Source organism: Mycetomoellerius zeteki, unplaced genomic scaffold (assembly GCF_001594055.1).
Source record: "Mycetomoellerius zeteki isolate Tzet28-1 unplaced genomic scaffold, Tzet1.0 scaffold182, whole genome shotgun sequence".
In the NCBI taxonomy this organism is placed as follows: domain Eukaryota; kingdom Metazoa; phylum Arthropoda; class Insecta; order Hymenoptera; family Formicidae; genus Mycetomoellerius; species Mycetomoellerius zeteki.
This window is the reverse complement of record NW_017256778.1, coordinates 1,261,359-1,283,471: the sequence shown is the minus strand read 5'-3', so window position 1 is coordinate 1,283,471 and position 22,113 is coordinate 1,261,359. Positions and strand designations below refer to the sequence as shown.

Below are 22,113 nucleotides of genomic sequence, written 5' to 3'. Positions count from 1 at the left end.
TGATACGCATCCCGATTCTCGATGTTTACTCAGGATCTCATCCCAGCTTCCAAATTTCGAGGATCAAGCTCTTTGTCTCGGCTTATACCGACGTATGATCTTCGGATGTCGATCGTTCTTGGCGATTTCTTCACATTCTTCTTCACATTCATTTCTTCACGCGTGCTAGAACGGTATCATCAAACACTCTTAAATGTCGGACAAAGTTTCAATGAGTACAACTTGCGCTCTGTCATTTAGTACTTTTCTCTTCGATTTGATCTGACTTGAATCGTTTGAGTCGAGTCTTGAGAATTTTTCAGATGTACCTCATTATATTAATTTACTCACATATTTTCAGAATCACAAAATTAATTCCATTGAGCATGGAAAACGAAATCACATTTGTTTACTTAAAACCAAATGTGATTGTTCAATCTCTATTCAAACGGATCCTTTTTCGATTTTACATATAGTACATAATATAACATCGTTTGTGTTATATAAACGATTTCATGATTGTTTTAATAAGCGATTTTTTTTATTTCTTATAATCTCGTAATACCAGACATTGATTTAAATATATAAATCATAGCCAATTATATTGTTAATAATTGTTACGTTATTGAGACTTGACTGCAAGATTGCAATTATGAAGCACTTTTCACACATAATGTGATATTAAACATGTGTTCAATATGGATTTACAATATTACTAGCTGTGATTGTGTAATACGAAAACAGATGCCATTATTTTTTGAATGATATCGTACTTGACTACTAATTTGACTTCTACTTACAATATCATGCATAATATCGTATATAGCCATTAATAATTCAAAATGGCCGTACCATAAGAGCCTTTATGGCCGGCATAACGGAGATTCCTGTAGTGCGATAAAAAAATAAAGGAGGGTCCCGGCAGCAGCGACCAATCGCGCTACTCCCCGATCATATCAGACGACTTAATTTATTATTTTGTGCGTGTGCAGCCTACACCAGTAATAATAATGTGGACCGTGCAAAGAGAGGTAGCGTTTTAAGGTAATGTTTATAGCGAATGACAACGCATTGTTTTCGCACTTGTAATTGTGTCAGTTGTGTCAGAAAATTTCTAAATACGGAAAATATCGAAAATAGCGAGCATTCTTTGAAAAATATTTAATTTTATTGATTTTAAATAAATTGTTATTAGGATACTTTATAGCATTCTAAGTTGTCAAAATTTACAACAAAACAATTGACATCACCGTTTAATATAAAAAGTTATTTATTAGATACAGATTTAAGCATTTTACAACTTAAGTATTTTAATAAATAATATTAAAGCAGAAAATAAAATTCCTAAGTGTTTCTCTACATTCACTTAGTCAAACAACTATCTGACAGTTACTCATTCTAAAAAATTGTAATTTGAGAGACTTTCCTTCTGCACTTTGTCACTATCAACGAATTATTGCTTGCAACATGCAACGATTGCTGTATTAACACATCACAATTGTTACTCTCAACATCGCTGAAGATGGCTAGAATGTAGCCGAAACGTACGAATTTGATGCTATTGCTATGTAAGGTCTGACATAGAAGAGACCAGGGCCGGTTGTCACAGTTTTTGATTAGTGATTTTTAGAAAAAAGTGAATGCTTAATTTTGAAATATTATATACGTTATAATACATCTACATCCTTTAGGTATTAAAAAAATATTGCTCGCGAATTCATCGTAAAAATAAGTTATTTAATTTTAAATGAAGCTGTAAAAATGTGACAATTAACGCGTTCTGGGTTGATTGTCGCACGTTTTAGGATTCTATATATATATCTATATGAAATATAATATATTTGTAAATATATTCTCTAAAAATGTGTTCTCTAAAGATATTAAAATTAATTATCACTTAACCTCGTCTCATTTTGGTTAATCTACCCCACATAGCCATTTTTTATAAAAGAGATTGTATTATACAAACTTTGTCAGAATAATGATTAATTAAATTGTAGCTAAGATCTTCTAAGACATGTTATTTTCTATGAATACAGGGATATCGCGATAATACCAAAGACTTGTCAGACAACAAAATAGGTGATAAGAAAAATTTACTCACCAACTTCATTTTCTTAAAAACCGTCATAAATAATATATACAATGCTTGTAGTGCAAATCATTTTACACAACAAATTAATATTATATCAGCAATCTACAATCAAAAGAAGAGATTTTTCTGCCATGTCCTGTTTGAGTTATGAGCATTTTGACAATCAACCTCGTACGATAACTAGCCCCGATCTCCCCTATATATTTTTTGTCAAAATAAAACACACGAATTACCGCGTATTTGCGCTCTCAATTGCCCGTTCTTTAATTATATGTTTTTCTACATTCAAAGCAAAAAATAAAATAAGTAGTCGTAATTTTAATGTTGTATAATAAAAATTGGTATACAGACGTAATATCTGAATATCTACAATGAATCAAATTTTCGTTTGCATTCATATCGCTTTTCATTCGCGCTAACTTAAAAATAGGAGCGATTCACAAGTGACTCGTAAGATGAGCGTACTCGTTCGTCACAGGAGTTGCGCAAGGATCCTTATGAGGATCGTTCCAACGTAGATATCGCGGCTGGACAGAAATGCTGTTCGATGTGTGTGTGAAACTGATGCTCGTAGGGCAACGTTAGATGGGAAGGGTGGAAAAACCTACCTCAACCGGGATATGCTGGAGGGAGGGTTTGTTCGAGAGATGGGAGAGCAAAAGAGAAAAATAAGAAAAGAAAGCGGGTGCCGCGGAGGAGACGACGTCGTCTTTCCACCCTCGTAGACGACGACGACGACGACGACGAAGACGACGACGCGATATCTGGGTCGAGACTCGTCGTCGCCGGCGTCTCGGCGCCAGGCATCCTTCTCTTTGGCTTTTTTCGACGGGCCGGTGAACGGAAAAACGTCCAGAGATGGAAAAGTACTGCGGTGCTCCGTTGTCCTGCGGTTTTCTTCTCTCTATTCCCGGGAATGAGGAAGGCGTATTTCAGCCGCGTTACGTCATAAAGTGACGTTAATTCATAATTTTTTTAAATATGATTCTTCTACACATCATAATCTTCTTTTAAAATATCTATATATCAGAAAAAAGCGGAAATCGTAATTTATATTTCTGTATATTAGTTAATTTATTAATTTAACTAAAATATTTTATAGATAAGAGTATATATTGTAATATATTTATTAATGATTTTATAATTAAAAGTATATCTTCTTAAAATCTCATGTTAATATATAGGTACGTGTATATATAATTGCGGCATTTTTTTTATTTATTTAGTAATGCGACGAATATATAAATCTACATTACAATTAATCGTAATGTTTTTTGCACTTTTGTTTCATTTGTCAAGTATTATTATCTTAATCGGAATTAAAATATTACTTTTTTATCGTCATTAGTAATCTGAAAAAAATACTATATTGAAATGTGTTACTACAACTTCTCAGAACTTCGTAGATTATCGTACATGTCATAAACTAAGTATTCTATTAGGTAACATTAAAGTAGCAATTTTAAAATCATTATTTCACACTTTTATACATCTACTCATGTTTTTATATCTGCGAAATAAAAATTGTTCCTCGAAAATGGATAACATCTTACAATCATACTTCGAGGATTCTTTGGAAGTTTTTAAGATTGAAACGAAACGTCAGCTAAAGAGTCAAGGGTTGAGAGATTCAGATTGGTGTGGGTTGCTCAGTGCTCGGGGATCTAATTTTCTATGGGCGAGAGAAAGGCGGGAAGGAGGGATGAAAACTCGTCGCGCGAGAGCTGTCGGTGTAAAACTGGCGGAAGGCCGCCACCGCCGCCGGCCGTTACGCGAAAGTTAGAAGTTAGTTACACGGGGGTGGCCGCCCCTCATCTGCATATCCGTACATCCAACCTCTCCCCCTCCCCCGCCAACTCGTCGCATCCAGAGCCCCTTTCCCTTCTCTACTTTCGCTTCCGAGTCGCTCCGATCTTCCTCTAACCGGCGTGCTGCCACAAGCTGCTCAACAAGTGGTTCTTCGGTTTAGCGCCCGGCTTAGCGCTTCTTTAATTTTCGTTGCCCCCTTCTTCGCAGCTTTCTCGTAACTCCATTCCTTCATGTCTATCGCGAAGCACGTTGTCCCTCGAGCAGAGAGAATGCAGCAGCATTACTACGGGTTTAATATAAATCTCTTTTCATGTCGAATTCTTAATTGTATATGTTTTGTGAGAAAATGTGTACGTTTACGTGTCTTTTAGAAATATACTGAATGTCTTCAGCGCTATAATTCCGACTTATATCATAGAAATGGATTATTAATTTAGTCGTGATATATTCCATATAAGCAAATCGATGATACAAAGTTCTCAAACTACTTTCGTAACTGTAATAATATTGAAGTAATAGGGCGTACTTTGCCTCATGAGCAATAATAAAATCTAAACGGAAGATATAGAGAAAGTAGGGGTTGCGTCATTTCGAATGCTTCAAAGGGTGACTTCTCATGCGAATGGTAGACATACATTTGCATGCGTGACGAGCGTAATAACGGATAATGCTCTCCAAGCTCTGAATAGGAGAAACGACCGTTTTTCGGTGGATAAGGTGCCAAGGAAGCATGAGAAATCGAAGACAGAGGCGAGTTTTCTGAGGACGAGCGATTGTGCACCGGTGAAACTCTTCTCTCAGTCCGCTCCGCCCCGAAAAACCAAAACACAAATAATATTGTACGCGGAATGGCACACCGCAATGGAGAAAGGATGGCGCTCGGCACCCTCATCGGGCTATTTAGGACGGAAGGAAGAAAGGGTCCTCCAATAGTGCGAGGATATCTGCATACCAATAGTATAATGGTAATTAGGGATGCACCGTTAGAGGCATTAGAAGCACGTCGAGCTCTCTTTTCCGCCTGCTTTTGCTGCCGGTGCTTTCGTCCCGATTATATTCTCTGTTAAAGAAGAGACCGAATCTCCGAGAGCGCCGGGGAGTCACGTTTTCTCACTCTCTCCTTTTTTTCCGCGTGTGTATCAAGCTAACCCGAAAAAGTTGATGCCACTCGAGAAGAAGCGCGTCACTACCTGCGCTTTATGGCCCACCCATCGTCGGTTATTTTGCGAACTTTCTCGTAAAACGAGGCTAAGGTATATTTGTGACACCGATTATTCCGTGCTCTGGGCTGGCTAGTCTGAATCTTTTACGTCGATCGATCGTAACGAGCGTGTATAACTCGAGACCTATTGAAAGTGATCAGACTATTATCTGATGTTTCACTGAACTTATCTACGTTACGACATTTCTCTTTAACAAACCTTTTCAATATGCGCGAGATTGAATTTAATCGAATGGAATTATTGTTTTCCTTCTCCTTTTTTTTTCCAAATTATATAAATAATACTTGAACGAGAGAAAATAATTATTCGAAATGTCAATGTTGAAATTAATACGATTATATCGTTACAAAGATTCTTTTCATATAGTTTTTTCACGTTTCTTTCAGAGATAAATAATCACTTATACAAAAAACCGCTATACGCGTACATTAATTAAGTGCGGTTTGTTTAGTCTTATATCTCTCGAGAGTGTTTAACTTATGCATGGAACGTCCGAATGTTTGCGCTTAATGGTTGCCATTGGTCGCTTTTGACACACTCGTCAAAATATTTTTCGCTGCATACGCACACAGATACGCAAGTGTACACACAGCATTGCCGCGATCTTCCAAACCGCCCCTACTTCTGCCCTCCTCCCCCGCTTGGAGCACACGTGACACTCGCACACATCGATTCCTGGATGTGTGCTTTCTGGTCGTCAGAGCGCATGCTGCACTGCGCACAATTCCTACCACCCCATCCACCCACTTCCACCGCCGTACCTCTCTCGCCATCCCGACGCTCTCGCCCCCGACTCCAAACTCTCGTGCAGCGCGCCATGCAACCCCCCTAGGAGGCGACTCTTATTATTTCCATTTTTCCAATTCGGTTGGGGGGCGGGAAGCGAGCGTGCAACACACTCCCCCACCCCCTTCTACTTCCTTGCCGCCTTCACTCCCACCCTTCGGACCGTCTCCATCACCCTCTTACTTGCACCCCCTCCTCAGGTGGCCGGCCGAAGGAAAAATATCTATATTTATCTGTTTCTTCGCGGGCTACGTCTCCCGCTACCCCCTTCTCGCTCCTACCCCTTCTCTCCCTTCTCTCCGCAACTCTACTCTTCGCTTCCACCTTGGAAATTCTCTCTGTCTCTCGTACTTGATATCTTTTTCTTATTCCTTCTGTTTCTTTCTCCTTCTTACTTCCATCTACCACTTCTTACCGCGCCGCGGCGCCGCGCGTCCGACGGAGAGAGAGCGGGCAGAGGAGGGTAAGAAAGACAGAGAGGGTAAGTGGGAGTGTGAAGGCAGAGGGGTAGAGAGAGGAAAAGGAAGTAAAAGACGGAGGCTACTACGACGACGACGACGACGACGACGACGACGACTACGACGACTACGACGACGACGACGACGACTACGACGACTACGACGACGTCGACGACGCCGGCGGCCACGGCGAAGCGTGCGCGCCTTTCTTGGCCCCAAGTGCGAGAAAGAGAGATCGAGGAGGAAGGAGGAAGGCAGTAGGAGGAGGAAGGATAGAAAGGGAGAGAAGGACGGAGAAAGAGAGCGCCGAGCTTCCGCTTCCTTATGCTCCGCCGCGGACTGCATCAACCAGTCGCGCGGTCGCGCTCACATAAGAAACTGGGATTCGAGAGGCCGACCCCCTTCTCGAGCCAGCGCGCGGTTCCGCAAAAGCGGAAGGAAGCGAACGGTTGTACCGACGAGTGTACGTCGCGCGGTCGTCGCGAAGCCACTCGACGTACGTGTCTAATAAAGCAAGAAAACACGTACGTGCAACGTGAAAGAAGAAATTATCCGCGCTCTACCAAAGCTCGAGTACGACTGACCGAACGTTTACCCCCACTACTGTCCTAGCGAGCGACGTGAGCGAGTCGAACGTCGACCGCGATTTACGAGGGGCCCTGTAGGGCCCGTCGAATCGGGGCCTAAGCGAAGGGGCCCGCCGGTGCCCATCGGCTACACTCGGCTCGACGACAGTCGCGTCATTCACGCCGATGATGAAGAGAGGGGGGCCGTGCGGCCTCCTGAACGAGTTCCACGAATACGCCACGAGGATGACGCCGCCGGAAATAACGGAGGGTTAAGGGGATGTTACTCGATGCCACTTCGCGCCATCGAGGAAGATGTTTCTGCTCCTTTCAGTGCTTCCTCTTCCTCCTCTTCTTCCTGGCGACGGAGAGATCCGACCAGGTGGAGGAAGGCGAATTTGGGGAGGATGCTGCATGTTCTCATTGAGGGACAAATCTTAACGAAAAGGAAGCAGCATCGATGTTAATGTCACGAAAACGGGAGAGATCCCAGACGATCAACCAAAGTTCCTATTTTTCACGTGTTTTAGCCCAAAGATTAGAAAATTAAGGGAGCGACAATTAGTGGGAAGTAAGGGAGGCGAAAAGCGAGGGAGAAGGAAAGAAGAGAAAATCGAGATGACGCACGTCGAAACCTCGTGTCTACGACGAGAATGGAGCCTCCCGCGCTAATTAACCAGCCAATTAGAAAGCTCGCGGCCATGCGTAATGAGCTGCGCGCGCAAAAGTTCCTAAATGCAACGCGGTCCTTTTTCCTTCGAATTCGCGCCGGTCACGAAGCACGCGGCGCGCACTAATAATATAAATTTAGATACACTAAGGAAACGAAAACCTCCTCCTCGGCCGTATTGATTACGACCGCGTTCGAGATTACAAGAGTGTGATCGAAGCGGTGGAGAGCAGGTGGAGGATAAGGAGCGCTTTAGTCCTCGATACTAGTCCGCTAACAATCATAGTGATAGTATAATAATACCGTTAGAGATTAATTGTACAACAGCGAAGAGCGCCTTCTCTGCCGAGAGGGAGAAGGTGGAATAAATAAGCAACGTACTTGTGTCTTATGGCGTCCGATTACGCCAACAGGCAATAAAAACAGGAGACTCGAGGCGGCGCGTACGAAGACGAAGCACGTCGAGGAGACATATTTTCCCTATATCCTACCCCACGCACAGAACCACGGTGCGTGGAAGGGAAATCTTTTTTTTTTTAAACAGCATGAAATCTGCGGATGGACACGCTCGACTTCGGAAGCTGACCTTGTAGCTCTTTAAGCAGTTTTTAACCGTACATTAATGTGCCACGTGGGCTCTTGAAGCAATTTCAGACGCGCGCCGCGCGGTGTTTTTATCCTCTTAACCGAGTACGAAGTAACTAAATAAATAAATAGAAGGATTACGGAATATATATAAATAAATAAACAAATAAATATATATATATATACACAATTTAAGAACCTATTTAATTATATATTCCTATATACATATACAAGGAACACATGTACAGGTATTTTACTAGGTCCTTACGATTTTGAAATTCACTTTCGTTGGAATAAAGAGAGGCGAAAAGCGAGATTCGCAGAAGACCAAAGAAAAGGGCTATTTTTCGTGTGTTTTGAAAGCCCGAAAGATATTTTTCACTGCGTCGAAACAGTGTAACGAGAACGGCTAAAATGTCCACGATGAGTGTCGTCTCGAACTCTTCCGTCGAAGTGGACTCCGATTCCTCTAACGACGTGTCGAGCAAGGACGACAACAGTGCCGAAAGGAAGTTTATCCTACGTAACGAGCTATATAGCAGTCTGCTGGCGAGCGCGTTAGGCAAAACCGTGCTCAACAGGCATCTCAATTTCAAAGAGCAGGGGATTAACTTCAATCTAGCATCTCTGAAGGACAATTTAAATGCGCTCGGTGCACTGAAGGAGTTGAAGGATTTGAAGGGCTTGACCGTCAGCAGTGTGCCCGCCTTTCCAAGGAACTTAGCCCTTCATCGGGAAGATCACGATGAGGTTAGACTGGACTACTGAGAAATATGTTTGCATTATCGTTGCGTTATTTGTGGTTAAATTTCTATTACTGTTACATTGGCAGCATAAAATATTTTTACGACAGCTGACGTTACGCTTTGCGAATTGTCAGATTTTTCATTTTATATCTATATATATATTTAGATTTATTAATATAGATATATAAATTATACCATCATTAGAGTTAAGATATAGAAAATAGAGTTAAAACTTTCCTTGAAAAGTTACTGTAACGCATGGTTTAACAAATGTCACGTGTGGGCATAGTACTCGTGATATATTAGGAACATATAAACGGAAGTGGAGGAACGCCAAGTATCAAATGGGAGGACGTAGACGATGTCGCCAAGGATCGTGAGGATAGTTAGCGAAGAGTTAAAGGCCGGTTGACAGGTCGGCGAAACTGTTTGCGAGATAAAGTGCGCTCTAACGTGGATGGCATTTGTTGCCGGTATAAGTTGTCAGTTAAAAAGTTAGAGCATAGTTAGTGGCGGCGAATTTTCGCGTAACGATGGTATAAAATACAAGGCCGAGTCGTGATTTCGCTTGCTCGTATAATACTCCATTTTCTTAGTTCTTCAAACATTCACCCGATATGTTTTGTCTGTGGCTTGATAATGTTTCATTACACTCGGGAATTGCTTGCCTTGATTTCTGGTTTAGACTTGTCATGGTTTTATTTAGATATTGTTTACGCGACTGTAAAACTGGAAAAAAAAACTCGACGGGTAAATATTAAATATTAAAAAATTATTACACGTGAGAGAGAGAAAGCAGCGATTAATTAGAGCGTCTAATTTTTGGCGACCCAGTGAAAATAAGTTAAAATATAGAAAGTTAATATGTGAGATTAAAGCGATTTTTTGTTAAAGTGAACTTTTTATTTAAAAACTGATTATGTATTTAATATCATTAACAGTAATTGCTACTTATTATACTGTTTTTCACGTTTAAGAGCTAATACATAATTTTTAAGTGGTAGTTTATATCTTTGTCACTTTAAAAAAAAGATATAAACTTAATTAACCTTTTAAAAGTGTAGCTTGATTAATACTTGAACTTTTTTCTGTTATAATTTATTAATTAGCTGCAATTGTAGCGCGCTGTCGGCTATTTCCTGTTGCTTCCTTTTGCTTTTGCCCGAGTTACAGCCGTGAAGGAACTTTTCTTGGCACGATTATCGTTTTGGCTCGCTTCAGTCGATGCTACGGCGATTCCTGACCTAAATCCATAAACATGCACCTGCGTGCTTTCCTCATTTCAATTGTACAGAGTTTATCGGTTTCGCAATACCCTTCATGAGAATCAATTCTTTATTTAATCGATCAATTTATTTACGACAACGAATTTCCATTATGGATTATAGCTTTTCATTGTAATCTCGTAATATCTTTTTATTATTACAGAGAGAAATTGCGTTGATTTAATTGATCGTTTTGTAACAGTATGGGAAGTAAATTTCTAAAGTCAAACATTTTCGACTTATGGCATAACGATAAAATAATAACGAACGTATTTATTATCGTTTTTATTACATTTATGCTATCAATCACCAAACTTTTTATCAGTAGCCAATCACAAATTAATTACTTTTCAAATTAGATTTTATGATATCTGGAACTTGTATTAAGCCTAGAGAGAAAAATATTACGGGCATCATATTGCGTGCCCGAGAACGTGTAATTAAGTTAGTTCGCAATAATGAAACGCATCCATCCCCCTTCGAGACTCCCTTAAGAAATAACACCCCTGGTTAAGCTCTGGGGGAAGGCTATTCGAGAAACTAATAATCAGGCTTACGATTCGTAACACGTTTTTCTCACGATGCACCGCTGCGCGAACAATTAGCAACTTCAATCCAAAGTCCCCCTTAATTAACGATTTACCCCGATTAGTTTGCTATGCCACGGAGGGTCGAGATTTCACTTCGCGAGAAAAGAGACGGTAGGATTAAAACCCGATTATTCCGAGGTCATTTAAAAAGTAAAGAGAGCGTAGTAAGCGGGACACGGAGATGTAATGTAGAACGCTGTAATATAAATATTAAAGAGACAGAAGGGTTTTGCTTATTCGTAAACTTAAATGCTGCTCCAAAATTGTAATTGATTTTTTAAATATTTGAAAAGACAAGTTCTCGTACTTATTTAATCCATTGCGGATGATCGTTCGTGCTTGTGAGAGAGATTACACATATTAAATACAGGAAATGAGTGCTAATGATATTACTGAATTTCAACGCAATTTTATTCGATGATATGAAATTTTCCGTTCGAATAGAAACGGATAATGTGGAGCCGATATCGCGAAGTAGAATTGTGAGAGCATTCCAGTAGCAAAAGATGATTTCAGTTGCATCTACTTTTATAACCACCGTGCTCATCGCTCCTACATTCGACGACGTATCGATTGGATATCGCCCGACGTACGTTTTCTCTTCTTTGTCTGGGGCTATGAATTTCTTACGATGTCTCTTGCGGTCGATAGCGCCGCGGATCGGTATAATTACACTCGAATTTGTAAATGTGTGCGTGTTGACCGTTATATATACACCTATAGAATAATCTATATCCTGTGTAACTGTTAGATCTTACGATGTGTTTGTAAGAGCTCAAGTCCCAAAATACGAATATTTCTTCTCTTGGCAAATATTAGTAAATATTAAAGAATTAATAGGTATAAGAAGATAATACTTCATTACATATGTATACGTGACACAATTATAATGAAACAATTCAATATAATATATATAAATTTTGTTGTATTTATATAATCGTGTATCTACTTGTACCTCATGGTTTAATTTAGTTGGAATTATGAGTTGAAAAAGTGTACCTATATAAAACGAGTTTAGGTATTTTGATGTCAAATATATTTTCCGACTTAATGCTAGCCGATTCATCGATCAATTTATTAATGGGCTAACTCTTCTCGCGCACTCTATCATGAATACCTAATGCTGCCTCACCGGTCACAGACGAGAATGAACGAGTTTAATAAAATCACCGTGATTATATAATATGCATGTGAAAGATTTTTCCGGTCTAAGATCTTCTATCAATTTGAAGAAGCCGACTTGCGTAATTAATTATACTTGGAGCAATCTTAACAATTCTGGAAATTGACGCAAAATTTCCTTTCAAAGTGAGTTTTTATAATTTTGAATATTTATAATGTATGAAGCACAAAAATAAAATACTTATTAATATAAATAATTCGAGGAAAACATTTTGTAGAAAAGCATTGAGACAAAAAAATTAATTTGCATACATTTAGTTTACTACCAACACTTGTGAGGAATAGATTTGATTTTTTGGAAAATATTGTTACGAAAGAATAAGAGAACCAAAACTAATGCTATTTTGAATGCATATAGGCTTTTAACGAATTCATGTTTTTTTTTCTCTTTACAGAAAAACTCATTTGCGTGGTCGGAGGGTGGTGAAGAAGGTGGCGGTGGCGGCGGGGGAGGTGGCGGAGGAACGGGAGGGACTGGAACAGGTGGTACGGGTCCTGCGACCACCGGTGGCGGCGGACTGGCCCATTGGGTCAGTGTTATGGCGGAGCACATTCACAATCCGCACTCAGCCACTGGCGTCAGTGTTCACCATCAACAACAATCCCCACCTCAACCGCCTTACCCGTGGAACAATGGCCTTTCCAGTGACGTGAGTACGCTCTTATTGCACCCAGATTTCTTATATACGATTTCTTATACACTAGAAACTATATGTCAAAAAATCATTAAGAATTTAATTTCATTTAATATTATATTTTTCTTAAATTAATATCGAGTCTAACGTAAGAAATGCCCTATTTTTTAAAATGTTACTCTGCTAATAATCGAATAAAACGAACTCAGTAATTTAGAAAAATAATAATTACAGTAAAATGTGAAAGCAAATATTTATATATTGCGAACAACGTTGGTTCAATTATTGCGAATACAAATTAATTTTTTTTGTCAGAAAATGTACCGTAAAAAGATCATAAATCGTCTAATAATAGAGGTGGCAATAGTAGAAAAAAGAAAAGTTCTTTTAATTAGCTTTTTTAAATCGTAGTAACATCTTACAAATATCATAAAGTTTCAATTTATTTATCTGTAATCTCTATGTTTCTCGCGGATTCGACGAAAGCTGCAGTCGCGACAAAAAGATCGACGACAAAAAATTCAAAAGAAAAAGACGGTTAGAGAGGAATAGAAGGAAATAAGGAAGAGAAGTAGGAACGTTGCCTGAATTAAATATGGCCGGAAGAAAGACACCGTTAAATGCGCGATGCAACGGTACCAAAACTTCGGAAATGGTAGAAAAAAAGTCCCCGTCCGACATTCTCTCCTTTTTTTTCTTTTTTTAATGCGCGGTGTCAGCGGAACGGAATACGCTACCCCTGTTTTGATTTTATTTTTTTTCTTTCACCCTTTTGCGTGCTATCTCCGGACGAGAATCCTGCATAATTTAGACGAGACTGGATTAGAGGAGATTGTCAAGAGAGGAAGAGACAATGAGTGTGAAAGAGTCGGGAAGGGGTGAAGTAGTAAAATCGAAATGGAAACGACGGGGGTGAAAAACAGAACGGGATACAAACGACTCGAAAAACGACGGCGAAAAAGGGCGCCAAAAAGGGTTGAAGATCGCTTTACATAGCGGTGTTCTTTCGTCGGGTTTCATCTCGAGATAAAAAAAAGAAAAAGAAAGAAAACAAATAGACGGAAGCGCGAAAAAAAGACTTTTGGGGAAGAGGGAAAAAAGCGTGTATGCGCATTCGCGCAAGAGGGAATGAATAAGAGAGGAGAACAAATAACGGAAAAAAGTAGCTGCTCATTTGAATCGATAGTGGTTATGTGGCGTTTTTCTTGCGTTAATCAGGTAATAGTTCATTTATGGCGCGATTTAAGAGAGGATTAATGAAAAAGTTTATCATGGTATGTTTTTAAAATAGTAAAACAAAGAGAAAGAATTTTTAAAGCTTTTTTGTTAAGCTCTCAAAATGTACTACATTTTTTATTATTCGGTGGAATCATTGTCTTCAATTATGTTAGTCGTAACATTATTATAATTGCGTTCTCATTACTAAAGCGAGATACATAGAGGACTCGTTTGTTTTTCTTAGACAAGAAATTAGGGTGCGCCTTCTATCTTCGTACGGTGCGAAAAGGACCGGATTTGAATGTGAATAGAAGTGGCAGACATCTCGAGGACGCTCTTTATCGGTCGTAGAACCTGCAGCACGCGGAAGAGTTATCCCGAGGCCTCGTTTATCCTCTCTCTTTGTTTCTTCTTCTCTCTTTCTCTTCTTCCCCGTTGAGGGCTCACCCGGTTTTTGTCTATGGTTATGGGTGCCCGCGGGACCCACGCCATGGGTCTATCGCAGAGGCCTCGGGAAAAAACAAGGAACTACGACAACGGGGGGACGATTTAAATAATCCGCGGCATGCTAATGTCTCTGGCATTCTCACGGAACACCGTCCGTGAAAGTTCTCGAAGGGGAGGGGGCAATAGTTTGGGAGAGAAGAAAAAGAATGAACGTACAAGACAATCAGCCAATCTGCATACGATGCATACGGGCGAGGAAGAGTAGTACCCCTTGGCGTCTCTCGAGGGGATGATCGCGTTATCTCGGTGAACGACTTGTGACTAACCGATCGTTGGTTGAAGTTTAACCATTAGAAATTAATAAAAATCTCGAGAATTCTCGTTTGTAACAAAATAAGCTAATAGCCATTAGAACCATTAAAAAATATCACAGTCGTTTGAAGAAACGTCCACGCCACCGATAACCGTCGAAAGCTGAGGGTAAACAAAAGGCCAGATGAAGAAAACGTCTTAGTAGCAGTATGTCAGCGTAATGCCGCGTCATGTGCGAAATCGGTAACACGTTTTCGGAGGTTGTAATCTGTCGTCGGTTTTGCCCAGCGGGTGGTCAACCCTTTTTCCAAGGTTTTTTACGCCTGCCCGACCATAATCCCTTAAAACGCTTAGAGGCGTTCTTTAGGGTAATTTCTTCACGGTGAAGAAAGGGCGCGCCTCATCCGGCGGGTCCCGCATCATTTTATTCGGCAAGATGCAAAACACCTTTGGCCGCGCGCTCTCGTACCCCTCCCTCCCGCCTTCGGAATAGCAACTGAAATCGTTCTTTGCGCGAGAATCCTTGGCCTTGCGCGGAACACCACCCCTGATGAAGATTATGCAAAAGAGGACTCATCCATCCCTTTCTTTTCCCTCCTTCGTAACTATCCTTCACCTTTGCCCCTCTCCCCTCCTTGCCCTCGCGAAAGTCCCCCCCCGTTGTCCTCTTTCTTGTCTCCCTTGTTCCTTCTCTCTTCTTCTCTTTCGTCATTTTCGTCCCCTCGACACGGTAGCAGTACGAAAATTAAAATAATGGTTCCCGCAACCCCTGCCAGCATTTTTTTACTTCTTCGATCGGCTTTTTCTGCATGTGCACCTTCAACGCGGCAACGACAGCCGGCATGCAAATCGTGCGCAACGGGATTTTTGTCTCTGTTCGACGAGAGACAAAAAAAAAAGGAACGGAGAGAAGTAAGGCACGGTTTATTGTCTCGGTGTACCAGGACCGTTCGTTAAGGGACCGGTGTCGAAATAAGATTTTTTTTCTATCTCCGCGCGCAGAATGCCTCTGGATGACGAAGCCGTGTCTCCGATTGGCTAATGAATTTCTGGGGCAACGTGCCACGACGAAATGAAAAAAAAAAAAAGACGGGACTAACGTTCACTTCGTATTGAACAAAATGAAACGGTAGAACGGAAGTTTCACGATGAAGCAATTTATATCGCGTCATCGTATAACGATATTCCGATGCAATTTTTTGTATCTATTTTAGCATCTCTTTCATATAGAATAGATTTTTTTTATACATGTAAGAACGTATGTCATCAAGTGATTTTTGTACAATTTTTTCTGATTTCTTTTTTGCTAGTATTATTTTTATAATAAAAATTATCTTAATTAATGTTATTAATATATTTTTATTAATTAAGAAAAGAACTGTCATACCGTTACCATGATTAAAGTTTTATGTTTTCGTTTTATTTTTTATGAGATTAATATACGTTATCCTATCCAGTTTCTTCTTTCACACATAAAAATGATTGAAAAACAGTACCTTAACTACGTACATTTCTAAATGATTTTCTATTATATGCATGTTTGAAAATAAGTTTTCTGTGTTCACCTATATTTCTCAGTTAAATTCGTATTTACCACGTCATCGGCAATGCTGTTTCTTAAAAATGGTCTCTTTACAACACAAGCACAGTAGGTAGATATTACATTCGGTTATACAATAGAAACAAAGATAGGTCGTGCAATTCATGCATCGGCCTAACGCCGAGTCCTTTTTGGCGGCGGTGTCACAACATTTGGGCTCAGGATAGAGTTATGGCCGTCCTTTTGCCGTAGTTTTCGGCGTACCGATTCTCTCTTGGTTCTCGTTCGCCGTTTATATCCTTGCTTGTCCGCGTGGAAACATTTTCTGCGATTTTCAACCCTTCACACCATGTATTGTCAGAGCAATGAGTTTGCTATTCGTACGTGACTATTTTTATTGTGAAATAACATTCGTAGAAATCTCACTCTTATGTGACACATCTCGTACGTTCTTCTCTATATTTTATATATATAAATTTATAAATATCTTATACGTTTAAACACAACTAATATAATTTATTTTATCTACAAGCATTGTAAAAGAGTACATTAGAAAATACATATTTTCAAAAGAGTATATATATATATATATAAAATCTAACTACTGCACAGAAGAGAAAGCAAAAATATATTCACTTTTTGTTGAGATATTTTTTTTTACGTTACCGTATGATTACTTTTTGAACTAACGGTAAAAGACCGGCAGCACGAAAATCGCGGCTGCGTTTTTAAAGGATCGTGCCCCAAGAGACGTGACTAAGAATCCATCGCGAGAATGTACCGTTTTCCGTGAGGATGCACCGTTAAAGGGTTAAAGGAAAAAAATTAGCACCCGTTCTATCAGGACAGAAGAAAAAACAGTGTCGGGTGCTTCCGGCAAAGACGCGAACATCGGCATCGGGTGCCCGTTCCCGGAACCGATTCGGATGAAAAAACCGCATATAGTTTTTCGACGGGCTCGGGGTGGCCGCCCTAGGCTGTACCGTAGAGGTGCGTATGCAGATCATCGTGAATGCCAAGTAACAAAGGGCCCATAGTCTCACGCTATTGTGCCGTGGCAGGTAAGATAAAAGTGGCTGGCCCATGGGCCCCGTAGATCCCTACAACAACGTGGCTGCACCCCGAAAAACGCACTTATACACATACAGACATATACAGGACGGCCGAAGAGCTGTCGGGTGACCCGGTCTAGGAGACCAGCTCTTGATGTCTCTTTAATTTTTATTAATGACGGCGAATTTGAATTTTTGCATCGGTGATATGGGAACCGCGCGCGGGATGTTCTTGGAGGGGGGATTGTCCCAGGTACGAGAGGCGGACGTACGTACTGAGAGCACGTTGTAAGTCGCGTACGTGACCGTGGCCCTGGGAGCCGCGCTTAAGGGAGATCCTCGTCCTCGTCATCGATCATAATTATCCGCTTTCGTACTTCGTTGATCCGCGCCGCAGCGACAGGTGAGGATTTTCGAGATTTTCCTTGCATCTTTCAGCCGCGAAATAGCAGCCACCGGGCCGTTTGGAAAATGCAGCGCAACATAAAGCAGCTATTGTACATTATAACACATTCGCGTATTTTCGTATTATAAATTAAAAATTAAAAACTAAAAGTTAAAACGTTTTATAAATTGAAAGTAACTTAAAAGTTGAATTATAAAATTTGATTTAATTAATTGAATAGATCATGTACAAAATTGAAAAGCATTGCTTCTGTTTTAATCGCTTAGTAAAATTTTTATTTTCTGCATTTCCTGTAATCTTTACGGTTAGTTTTTGATAGAAACTTACATACATATTTTTTCAAATCATTTTATATATATATGTATATGTAAAGAAGAGAAGTATAAATTAATAATTTAATATATAGGCACCTCATTTAGAGAGGATTTAAAGAAATTTGTAGAAAGCCTTGAAAATGCATACATAGTATCATAAAATAAACAAGTGTCTCATTCATTTCGTATATAATATGATTTATTCAAATAATTTAATTTTATAGCTCACTTTGATGCTGTTATTTTTATATGTACATAATATAAAGTACAATATATTTTTGTACGGTAACATTTTTAATTTTCAATGAAAATTAACTTATTTGTGCAAAATTTATTATCTTCAGGATTAAATTTATTTACTGGAAATTACTCACTGCGATGATCTGTTCGCAGCAAGAATTATTGATTGTTTTTTCAAGGATTTTATGTGCTATTAATAGTCGCCTTCGATTGATGTTACCAACAAGTGACGAATTATCCGCCTTGCGCGATTAAGAAATCGGTTTATCCCGTATTGCGTATCTGAGATGAATGGCTCATACGTACGACGGCATGGGATACTAAAAGGAGGCAATTAATACGTCGCGCATCGTCGTCTCTTCAAAAGTAACGCGCGGAGCAAAGGGCGCCGCGAAGAAACAGAGAGGCCAGTGTTTTCAAAGGGCCACGTGTTTTTTAATGACGACTAGCAGACACCATCGCGTTTACGTTCGATCTCGATCGTGATGTTTAAAAAAATATTGTGTCCTGGGAAATCGTTTATGCGACAATTTTCAAATTGCGAAGTCGAGCCAGGTCAAATTCTTTTTGTATGCAAAATTGGATTTATAACTTTTGATAGAATTAAAGTGAACTTTTCTTAGAAAATATTTAATTCCCCTGTCGGGATGGCTTAGTCATCAATATAAAGTATCTCAGCAATTAAACTATGAATTAAATATGTGTTAAAAAGTTTATTAAGTTAAAAAGTTTAATATCATATCAATCACGAAAGATGATGTCATTATCTACTTACATTTTTTAGGTTTGATATTGTCAAGGAGAAGAGATTGAATATCCTAATTTCCAAGTTAAATATAATATTTAAATGGATAGTAAAATTTTTACTACTGAAAAGTTAATTTGACCTGGTTAATACCACATAAAATTTATCATTAAAAGATAATGCGATATTTATAGATATTTTACACATATTATATATTTATAGTTATGGAATATTTGTATAGAAAAATTCGAAGTAAGAGTAATGACAAAAATAAAAGCATTATTTAATTAGATAAAAGTTCAATTAATTCGAATAAATTTCAACAAAGAAAATTTAACAAAGAAAATATTTGTGTTAATTACTACAGCAAATACGTATATTGAGAAAAATTATAATTAAAGACAACAATCCGAAGTTGCTCGATTAAACTTTCAAGCACTTCTTACCATCATTACATTTTGCGAGAAAAAAATTTTTAACTACTGCGAGAGATTCTCAAAAAAGTTTCAATTATATGTTGGATGCATCCAAAAAATTCGATCACAAATTTCAGTTTTACATATCATTTATTTTTCAGTTTTACATATCATTTATTTTTTAGTTTTACATATCATTTACTTTTAATTGTCTATTAATTCTTAAGGACGAATATTATAAAATCGCATATTTTCATGGTTTATGCATCACAATCATCTCAAAAGGGTTAACAAACAAAAAGAACAGCGAAAAATGTTACAAAAGTCGTCAGTCGTCCAGATATTTGGAACTGAAGGATAAAAGATCGAGTGGAAATATCAGAATCGATATTTGACCTGGCAGAACGGAGTAACAGAAAGGAAAGAAAGATACGGAGCAAGGAAAGAAAGAAAGAACAATTTTTTGAAGACATATTGAGCTTCAGGAACTGCAGCTATCAATGTTGTCGCTATCTTTTTTCATATTTGACGAATTTTAAAAGAAGTTGTGCTGGTGAAAAATCTAAACCGTAGAAAAAAACGAGAGAATGAAAAAACAGTCAATATGTATTTTTTATGATTCACATAGTATATCTCTCTCTCTCTAACTCAAAGATTTATTTATAAAATATTAATTGTTATTCGTTATCTATTCAAGCTATAAAATCAACAATCTTCCATTGAACAAATTTTTAGTGCAATCAAGTCAATTTTGCATCTAGGAATATACGAATTAACATTAATAGTCTTTTAAATGCGCACAAAAATACCGATTCGTAGATAATATTGTTATAAAAGAAATAAAATAAATATTGCATTAAATTTATCCTCAATCTGCAGTTAACAGAATCAATGCTATTTGGCTTGCTCTTACTATATTTTTTATTAAAAATATATTTATATTATATATAAAATGTAGTAAGGAGAAAAGGAGAAAAGGAGAAGAAATGACTGAATGTGAATCGTTATTATGGAAAGAAAGAGAGGCAGGGAAAGGAGAGAGAACGCACATTATTTCTGTATCAAGGTATGTATATGATGTGTAAAGTTGCGTCTTTCCTTGGAAGTTGTTTATTCTTTAAAGTTTCAATTGGCGTCAAAACTCTCAGAAGCAGAATTAAGGGCAATAGTTCTCAGTTGTGCGCGTCCGGGATTTCTGTCGTCAAGTGTTGTCCTCGAGAATACAAGCTTCAAGTGCAGCTCTTAGCCTAAGATCATCGCCTTCAATAACGTCATTTTATCCTGCGGAGGACCAGTGCTCGGGCGATTCCTTCGATACTGCAGAGCAATCGAGAATATTTTTATAAAGTACCGACCGCACGCAGAGAGTAGAGGAAGTCGCGGGTTCGTTCTTCGTCCGATGAAAGCGGGAAAGGGTGGGAAAAAGGGCGGCACTCGTAGAAATAGAAAAAAAAAGAAAAACAGTCCGGGATCGATATTGAACTGTGGAAAAAAGAAGGGCGGGAAAGAACGAAGGTGGAAAAAGGAAGAAATCGAGGAAGGCGAGCCGGGGGCTTTGAGGAACGACAGTATGCTGACGATAAAATGAGATTTTCAATACTTGCCTGGAAAATATTATGGAGATATTCGCCGTTCGTCTAGACGGATGAATCCATTATTTTCGCGGATTATATCAATATTAAGCATTAGCCGATTCCGCGTAAGATCGAATATGCAATATCGCTGGAAAATTATTTCGCCGTATCGGCTAACGCGTCACCGAGTATGCGAATTATTTGTCCGTATAATTTTCATATCTTGCAAGAAATCTTTAAATGTCTTTCTTCCCGTCGCATGGAGTTATAGAGATCGTCGCGAATATTTAAGCTCTCCTTTCGCCAAATGTATTTATATGTATTTAGACTATTTAAAGCACAGCTATGAGAGAATTGACTTCCATCATTTTATGTTTTTAATCCACCTTCGAAAAAGCAATTAAAGTTAATTGAAATAAAATTTTTAAAACGCTGCGCTGCATCGGACTGCTCAGAGAATATCACGAATAAAATTAGGCTAAAAAGAGTCACTTTTGGCCGCTAAGGGAAAAAGCAACAATACATATAAACAATATAAAAAGCAGAAATAACATTGTAACATTCGTAGATAAATCTTGTAATATAGTGTATACGTTGTGTATGAAACCATAATAACAATGATCACAATGCGGAAATAGTGAAATATTTCATTTGTATGTTTAAAATAAAAATACTAGAAACGGTATTGTGGATTAATTGTAAGAATAAAATAGATAAATTAACGTATCATTATAATTTATTAAAAGATAATTTTTGATGCTTTATTTGACGTTTGTTACAATAATATTAGGAGGGTAGAAAAAAATTGCGCACGAGGGCGAGCCAACTTGAACAAAAGATAATATTTTATTCCAAAGATCGTAGAATATAACTTCTTCTGGCTACATGGTGAAAAGGGAAGAACGAACGCCTGGAAATGACGAGCGTACGAAGGAAGAAAAAAACCAAGGAGAAATATCAGGATCGATATTCGACCCGGAAAAAGGAGCAGCGGCAGAATGGGGAAAGGGCAGGCGGGCAGGGGGAGGCGACCAGGGGGCGCTCTACCGAAGGGGTAGCGGCACCGGAGAGGAGGAGGGAGGGGAGGGGGGGTCAGGAAGAAAAGTGAGAAAAAGGAAGCGCCGCACATCGCAGAACCCGGGGCTGCACTTTGAAGAAACGTACAATAGCGAAACGCTTCCTCCTAATATTTACAGAAAGACATTCGCGTAAGTCGTAAAAACGTCTCCTCCGAATAATAACAAACAGGACTGCGCTCCT

The 22,113-nt window shown here is 38.9% G+C and overlaps 1 protein-coding gene across 1 annotated transcript in view; it reads left to right on the top strand.

Moving 5' to 3' along the window:
• LOC108721769 (zinc finger protein rotund) overlaps nucleotides 1–22,113 on the top strand; it is a 155,502-nt gene that overhangs the window by 45,756 nt on the left and 87,633 nt on the right. The window contains exon 2 of the mRNA XM_018446516.1: nucleotides 12,350–12,604. Within this exon, the coding sequence (XP_018302018.1) occupies nucleotides 12,350–12,604 (255 nt within the window). The remainder of the gene's footprint in view (nucleotides 1–12,349; nucleotides 12,605–22,113) is intronic.